Source organism: Populus euphratica, unplaced genomic scaffold, assembly GCF_000495115.2.
Source record: "Populus euphratica unplaced genomic scaffold, PopEup_1.0 scaffold1640.1, whole genome shotgun sequence".
NCBI lineage: Eukaryota > Viridiplantae > Streptophyta > Magnoliopsida > Malpighiales > Salicaceae > Populus > Populus euphratica.
The window spans coordinates 21,996-30,653 of NW_011501470.1; the positions used below are offsets into that span (position 1 = coordinate 21,996).

Sequence of the window (8,658 nt, forward strand, 5' to 3'; positions counted from 1 at the left end):
AAAACATATATTTGCGATGGCTGGGAGGAAACAGGAAATAGGTGGTCTTTCTATTGCAAACAATGTGACTTTGATCTTCACCCTAAGTGTGCTTTGAAGGAAGATGAAGATACTGGAAGTGAAAAGGGAAAGGAAAGATGGATGTGCGATACAGATGTGTGCCGCAGAGCTTAAGCAGGCAAGCGTACCTTGTATGTGGTTTTATATGGGCTTTCTGCTGTAATAAGCATGCGATGTAAGATGTTTGTTGCATGTGTGTGAAGATAGTGGATGTCTTTCCTGTTATTGATATGTAATTAAGACGTGTGTTGCTGAAGGATTTTCATGTCCTGTATTTTGATACCAAAAATAAATGTCCGGATTGGCTGCAGTTTATGTGAATCCTGTGACCCATTTGAAACCTGGGAATCCATGGTTGCTGGTTGTTCTCAAATCTCAATCACTTGTTATAAGGGTTTCGTCATTCCTAAAGGAAAATGCGTATCAGTCCTGCCAAAAAATTGGGAAGAGGTGCTATGCATGGTTCCATTGTGCTACTCTCTGTTTCTTTTTGGCTGGATGAAGCAGCAGCTTCACCTCTGGTGCTAATATTTCTGTAATTGTTCTGCAGATGAAAAAAAAAGATGGTTGCTTGTGACTAAACCAACATTATGTAATGAAACCTTTCTAACTCCCCCCGTAAAAGAAACAAGAATCTCCGATCCAGGCAACTGGATAGTCTCTCTCTCTCTCTCTCTCTCTTTTTTTTCCCTTTGTGCCTTCTCACATTACCCGTTGAGGCTGGTTTCAGAATCAAGAAAGCAGCATTAATCTTAACTAAGAACTAAGCAAGAAAAACTCATCCAATAGAAATGGCAATTCTTCTGTTGCTGATGACTGCTTGACAAATGAAATCCCAGCAAGTGGAAACTGGGTTCATTACAGTTATTTGAATGGTGCTAGAGGGTGGAACCAAAATCACGAGCAGGCTATTGCTTGTAACAGTCGATGGGAGGCAAAGGACGGACATCATTAATGGCGAGCTACTAGAAGTTAGTGAAGCCAACAGCTGTACCAAGAACACTGAGATGATGGTGAGAGCTTATTTGTTACTGTGTTAATGTGTTTTTTAAGTGTTTTTAAATTTAAAATATATTAAAATAATATTTTTAATTTTTTAAAATTTATTTTTCATTTTAGTATATCAAAACAATTTTAAAATTAAAAAAAAATTAATTTAAAACAATTTTTTTCAAAAATATTTCCCAGTCTCAATTACAAACATCCCTAAATAATTTGACATCCCTAGATAATTTGCTTTACTTGTGTGCTTTTAGAACATAATTTTAAATTTTGGTTTGATTAAATTGGTCAATTCAAAATATAAATTGAACAGAATTTATAAAACAATAAAAAAAATTAAAAAATCAGTTAATATAGTAGATTGATATAGTGATCCGACAAGATCCGATCTGATCAGATCAATAACCCAATTAGGGTTATTAGTTAAAATTCATTAATCTAATTAAAATTAATAAAGTCGGATCAACCAGTAAGCTATATTTAAAAGCTTTGGTTTAGAAGGGAGGTGAGGTGGGTTTGAATTTTGTTTTTATGAGTTGGTATAAAAAAAAATTATATTTTATAGTTTTCAGTGAGATATGTCTTGTGATTAAATAAATTGTATCTCCCAGAAAATTCAACCTCGCATCATTTCGAAATACACCCCTAAGCTGCAAGAACCAAGGGATGGGGGATTTCACATTTTAGCAATGCATCGTCTAAGAAGAACCCGAAACATTTGGGAAAAAGGCTAAAATGAGAACAAGTCATTTGCCATTAAATCTATTTATTTTGCATAAAAAATCACAAAAGAAAAATTCTATAAAATATTTTTCAAGAATAATGGTAATGAAAAAAATGATGATGAATAATAAAAAAAGAAAATAGTTATAGAAAAAAATGATAAAAAATAGCAAAATAAAATAAAAAATAAAATAGTGATGCAAGTAGTGAAGATAATGAGGTGGTTGTGATTACGATGAAAGAAAAGATGGTTATGAGATTATAGTAATTGGTGATCGTGAGATAATAGTAATAATGGTATGATGAGACATAATTAATGATTAGAATAGTTAAATTATATTTAAAATGAATTATTATTTATAAAATATTTTATATAACTTCATGAAATTATAATATTTTCTAATAAATAAATTAATTTTGAATATTAATTATAATTCTTTTTTATAAAACATATGAAAAATATTTTTTACATAACAAATGTAATAAAAAAGTATAGAATTTGCATAGAACGATGAACCTCTCTACAAGATGTCCTCCATCAAATAGAAAGCGTTGTGCGAGGCGACATGGACTACAAAATGTCGCATGGGCTACAAAAGTTTTATCTCTGGGCTCTGTGCAATGACGCGGCTAGTAAGGTGCTAACTTAGGAGCCTCTATTGCCGGCTCAAAACTATTTGCAAACCCTACACGGGCCTGGGCTTGGCCTAGGCCTTCTAGAATTTCTGGAAGGGCTCCCCTAGGGGTAAATCTCTATTATACTGAAAGTTCCATTTAAAAAATATTGTCTGTGTAGTGTTACACTAATAGATAACCTACATATGGTAAATATTATAAATATAAATGTGATTTAAAAATTAAAATATTGAATATAAGATGTCGATGATTTGTTTTTTAAATATGCTTTATAGTTTTAAAATCTAGCCGTTAAAAAGCTAGAACTAGTGGGGTTTTAAAATATTAAAAAAAATAAAAATCAACATAATTCATTTAAAAATATAGATTAATTAGTAATTTAATAAGAACCGGTGAAAAACTTAATTTTAACAATGTTTAATTTTATATTTATTCTTTACAATTGAATTTATTTACCCTTATTTATGATAAATATAAAAATTAATTTTTCAGTAATAATTTATTTTCATCATAAAAATAAAAATATAATACAACATAATTTTTTATTTACTTATTTAAAAAATATAATACAACATAATTTTTTATTAATTTATTTATATATAAAAAATCATAATAATAACAAGAAAAATTAAAAGGGATTTTACAACACTAATTTGAGCTGTTTAATTTTTTAATTTATTTTTAAAAAATTACTAATTTGAATATTATAAATTATAAAATTATTATAAAATTATCTAATTATTAATTTCAAAACCTCAAAAAAATTAATGAAATTAGATATAAGCTGGCCTCACACCAACTGTTACTTAAAAAAAAAAAAAACTAAAAGGTGTGTATCCTAGTCTCCACCGTTAATCATAGCGTCCATGAGTCTGATCGCACGGTTTTGATAACATAGTTAGTCTTCTGTCAGTATATCTCAATTTTGCAGATCAAATCATCTCTCTAGCTTTCTCGGTAAGATTCTTCCTCTCTCTCTCTCCTTTACCATGTGATCTGCGTTTAGAATTATTACTTCAATCCTTTCGTTAATTCCTTAATTATGATCTAGGGTTTTGGGGTGTTAATTAAATTGAATTATTATGTTTGGGTGGTCGTTGTAATTTTTGGTGGTTAGATGGATTGGCAAGGACAGAAACAAGCGGAGCTATGGATGCAGATACTTCTGGTAGTTTTCGCGGCGGCTGCTTTAGCTACAGGTTATATAATAGGATCGTTTCGAATGATGATGCTAATTTACGCCGGTGGAGTGGTTTTCACCGCACTGGTTACTGTCCCTAATTGGCTCTTCTTCAACCGCCATCCTCTCAAGTGGTTGGACCCAAGCGAAGCTGAGAAGCACCCTAAGCCACGGAAGGCTGTGGTTTCCAATGACAAGAAGAAATCGTCCAAGAAGTAGGTTGGTTTTGTTAATTTTGACTGGTTTTTTAGTCTAAGCATTTGTTTGCTAGGGTTTTTAAATCTTCCATTTAATGGATGGAATGAAACGTTATGGGATGAATTGGTTGCTAGAATAACTTTGTTTTGCTATAAATTTTATGCCTTTTAGACAATGCCATTCGAGTTTCAGTTAGTTTTTTTAACTTCTTTTATGCTTGTTTTCTTGTTGGTTTTTCAGAGTGACAGCAGCTGGTTAATCTGATTATTAGAATGGATAGCCATTGTTAAGAGTACTGAATTTCGAGAACTAGAACAAATTCATCTTACTGGTCACGGAATGCAAATTCCTGTGTGTGCAGGTGTTTCTTGTCCGTTGGATTTTGGGAAGGTAATTGCTAAAATTTTATAAAAATGATAAGACATTGTTTTATCCAGTGGCCTGAAATGGGTGTTACACGAGACAGATGCTTGTAGTGAGACGGGAAATGTATCCTGCTTATGTTCTGGATGAAGCGGATTGGCCTTTTTATGATGGTTTGTTGTTTTTGTTGATAAGTAATACTATAGACTGTTGCTTCTATTAAATAGAATTGAGTTGATTATTAAGTGAGAATGCTGGTGATAAAAGCGAGGTATATAATTCTTTCAATTCTAGTTTTATGGATGAGTAAATTTTCACTCCACTATCAAGAAAGCAGCAAAGCGTGCATTTGATACAATTCTCAGTTAAAGAATCTTGAGGAAAGGGTTTACTGTTGAAGCTATTAACAGGAACGAAGAAACAAAGCATTGCATTATATCAATGAACAAAGTAGAGTTGCAATTGTTTGATTCTAGTTAACTTCATATACTGCCCCTTTAGAGCTTCATTTGTGAAGAAATTGATCTTATAATTGTAGGTTGAGTCATATGCCTTCTATCTGGTCTGGTATTTTCCGCTGGAAAGAATTATGATATTGCTCTTCTATTTGTTTTTCCTTTTCTTGCTATTGACATCCAACTCTTGACTTCAAAATTTTAAATTAGATCACAATGTTTACAGTACATCACAATTTGTTATACACACTAATTTAGCACTTTGAACAGCTTTCGTTCTTTCTCTGAATTTATGTTATCCGGCATAATTTTAAGAAATGCTGCCGTGTTTTGTTGAAAATGTATGATTATTGACAAGTATAATTTTCTGAAGGGAAAATGATACTAAAATTAAAATAAGAAACTAATTCCCCGTCTATGATCCATTGTTCTTTTGCTTGGGTGAACATTGTTTAATTGATGGAACTAGTGCTAATGCTCATTTCTTTTAATCTTTCGGGGGATCACGGTGGTTTATATGGTATGACTGGATGATAAGTAAAGGGTCTTCAAGTAAATAACAGTGGAGAACCGTAGACTGCAGCTTTGGGTGACGTGAGATGAGATTTTTGCCCAGATAGTGGTAGGGGATGCTTCCCTTTAATTTTTGGCTTCTCTTGTGGTCAATTTGTGTTTAACCATTCGTCCTTGTTTTGTCGTGATGAACCTGCCATGTTCTTCCTGGCAGCCAGAGTTATGTCAACTTCGGCAAATCTTTCGGCAAAGCTTTCTTCAAAATTTTACGCAACTAGCCGGACCTTTTCCTTTGGCCCCTCTGATATAGATGGTCGATTGAGTTTGTAGCTCGAAGCAGGATAGGAGAGTTTTAAACCTTCATCGGGCTGGAAATTGGAATATGAGACCTAAAAGCCGACAATAAATTATGTGCTACCAGCCTAACAACAGCTATTTGGTCCAAAAATTCAGCCAGCCTGGAAGAGACACAGATAACATCCCTTCAACGCTCTATATGAAGGAAAACGAGTGGTGAATGGGTTTGCTATACGCGGTGATTAGTTTAAAATGATTTCAACAAGACTTGCAGCAAATCAATACAATCGGAGCAAAATTGAATAAAGCCGTAGGACGCGTCTTATGTTTCAGAAAGACTGAGTGGGTGCTTTCATAGGATAAACTCAAGAGGACAAAAAGTTCTTTAAACGGCAATAGCTGCAAAATTTGGCCATCATCAGATGAGCGTTTAAGGTGTGGCCTTTATTCAGCTTTTGCTAAAGAAGCTCGGAGCTGCTTCAGCAATATTCAATGCCATGACGACCTTTGTTTCTATTCCACAGCACAGCACAGCACGCTGTCATTTTTTCATAAGCCCAACTGGGCTCCTTGCTATAGATCCTTCGGTTGACAATTGAGCCGCATGTGGTCCGTTCCTATACGCAATATTGTGGTTCCAAATATTGACTTTCCATCCCAATTCCTTCCTCATTTCTCATTCAAAAAATTATTTCCAAGATATTGCGTCAACTTCATATTCTTGAACCCATTTTCTTGTGCTTTACACCCACTACAATTGGCTTCAAGCTTCTCTATAAAGTCACATGTGGAATTTTTTTGATAAAGAGGAGAGAAACCAATAATTTCCTCTCAGTTGGTCAAAAATATATTTTATTCCTGAACTAGAAAATAAAATCTTAGTTAATGAAGTGACATATTAGATAGGTGGTTGGAAAAAAAAACCCAAGACAATGCAAGTGTTATTAGAAAAAAAGATTATGGTTATTAACTCAATTGAGTTTAATAAACTCAACTAATTTAATAATATTATTAGGAAAAAAATATCAATAACAAATAAAAAGAAAAAAAAATCAACAATGACGTATTGCCAAAGAATTGTAAAAACAAAATAATTCCCAACCATCTAAAATAATTAGAGATAAAATAAAAAAAATAAATTCAACATAAAAAAGGATCAAAAAGAAAAAAATAGAATTGAAAAGAATAAGGACTAAACTTGACAAAAAAATAAAATTAAAATGTGAGGGATAAAATTAAAAAAATTATTCAATTAAAAAAAAGATAAAAAAATAACAAACCAACATAATGAAAATCAAACTTAATATAAAAATCAAATAAAAAATAAAAAAATAAATTTAATAAAGAATTCAAAATCAAATATATTGTAAATAAGATGGAACTCAATTGCCTCTCATCTAGATACACGCTATGCACTATAATAATGGGAACAGTAAGATACATCTAATGCCTTCTTAGAAGGCAGTGTTGAAAGGTTGGACGATATACCACCTAAAAGACATAGGTGACTCTCATTTATTGGCAAATACATTGCATGTAACAATTATTTTTTTATTTAAATTATATTTTATACATGTTAAAAAATTCAATTACCTTTACCTCACATAAAAATAATAATTAAAAAAAACAAAGTGAAATGACTTGTAAGCAAAGCCAAGAAAGTGTAATTTGAAGGGGCAAAAATCTTCAAGTGGATAGAAAAAAGAAAAAAAAGAATACGAACAACTAGAAATTAAAAATATATATATAAGAATATGCGAAGATGTCCCTTTACGAAAGCTACAGCAATTCGACTCTCGTGTTCCTCCTCTAAGCTCCAGCCGCTACAACCTTTTCTTTTCTTTTCTTTTTTCTTTTTTTTTTCAAGTTAGCGAATTATTAAAGTCGTTGTGGAGGGTGACGACATGTTTTGGTCGGTTTATGAAGCAACAAACAATATCCCTTCTCAGACACATGGCTGCAAGGAACCATCCTCTTGGAACATCAAGGGGTTAGCTGTTCACGGCCTGTCAGTGCCTTATCAGATTTTTCAAAAAGAATTAGATTCGTCCGAGCCTTCTTTATTAAATCACATATATATAGATTAGAGTCGTTCACTTAATTCAACCCCTGCCCATATTCTTCCATATCTTATAATCTCTGTAGCTTGGCATGTTGGACGGTGCGGACGGTTCCTTAAGAAATTAACCATGAGAAATAGCTCGCATAGCTTTCTATACACCAATTTGACTATATCCAATCTTATCCATTAATTAATTACCTTCACGAGGAATACGATTTATATTGCAATCACTCGGCTTCCAAGAAGGATCTTGATAAATCTTGACAGGTATAAGATTAGATTTTAGGTTTATTTATTAAAAATTATTAATTTAAGTATTATAAATTTCAAATCCACTTGAAACTTATTTAATTGCTGACCTCAATATTTTAAAGAATTAATTAAGATGCATATGACGACAACAATTTCACTCTAAGATAAAATTCTAATGATCTTGACACAACTTAAAAATATAAGTATTTATGGGTTTAATGTGAAATTTGTTATGAATTAAATTATATATAAAAAATAAATATTTATGAACAATATAGATATCATTTCAAAATAAATAGTTCAGATAAAATTAAAATTTTGATTGATTCAAGCACTTGAGATCCTATTAATAAGAAGATGTTCTATCTAGATCCCATTAACTTTCATTTATAGAAATAATCTTATAAAGATCGTATTGATTCTTATAAAAAAAAAAAGATTAACTTAGACCATTTTAACCAGCATATAACATTTTTATAGCAATTGGGGTTAATATATCCAAACATCTATAATAATAGTTATTATAAATAAAATGAAAACATGCACAAAACTTATACATGATACTACTAGCAAAAATACCTAATGGTTATGGCTAAAACAAGTATAAAAAACCCTACAAGTTGGCATAAAATATCCTATATATCTCTACATGATTTTATTTTATTGTTATTTATTTATCTTTTAAAAAGAACTAAATTCACAATGAAAAAAAAAAAAATTTACAAAATATCTCATCATCTATCCACACACGATTTCTTCTTTTACTTAGTTTTACAAATTCAAATTTTGCAATCAATGTTTAAATTCTTTTATTACGCCAAATCAATGTGAGAAATACGTTCTTAAAATTATTTGAGGAGAAACTTAGATGGGTTAACAACAAATGGATCGGGGAATACCTTTATTGTTAAAAAAAA

General features: G+C 31.4%; 2 protein-coding genes and 1 long non-coding RNA gene across 4 annotated transcripts in view; 2 read left to right on the forward strand and 1 right to left on the reverse strand.

Moving 5' to 3' along the window:
• The window catches only part of LOC105117938 (probable nucleoredoxin 1), a 14,447-nt gene extending 13,976 nt beyond the window's left edge, over positions 1–471 (forward strand). Inside the window, exon 5 of one of the 2 annotated variants that reach the window (XM_011015767.1) lies at positions 42–471. In XM_011015767.1, the coding sequence (XP_011014069.1) occupies positions 42–174 (133 nt within the window). In that variant the 3' untranslated portion in view covers positions 175–471. The other variant, XM_011015766.1, reaches the window with a different exon arrangement.
• Positions 472–3,267: 2,796 nt separating this feature from the next.
• LOC105117936 (probable signal peptidase complex subunit 1) lies at positions 3,268–4,407 on the forward strand. Its single transcript, XM_011015761.1, has 3 exons — positions 3,268–3,378; positions 3,539–3,816; positions 4,040–4,407. The coding sequence occupies exons 2-3, from the start codon at positions 3,539–3,541 to the stop codon at positions 4,056–4,058; spliced, it is 297 nt and encodes a 98-aa protein (XP_011014063.1). The 5' UTR covers positions 3,268–3,378; the 3' UTR covers positions 4,059–4,407.
• Positions 4,004–5,233, reverse strand: LOC105117935 (uncharacterized). The gene is made up of 2 exons (XR_840837.1): positions 5,125–5,233; positions 4,004–5,088 (listed from the first exon to the last, which is right to left on the reverse strand). It is a non-coding gene; the product is annotated as an uncharacterized LOC105117935 (long non-coding RNA).
• Positions 5,234–8,658: the final 3,425 nt, after the last annotated feature.

Coding starts and splice junctions, on each gene's coding strand:
- LOC105117936 (XM_011015761.1), top strand. CDS start 3,539: ATGGATTGGCAAGGACAGAAACAAGCGGAGCTATGGATGCAGATACTT.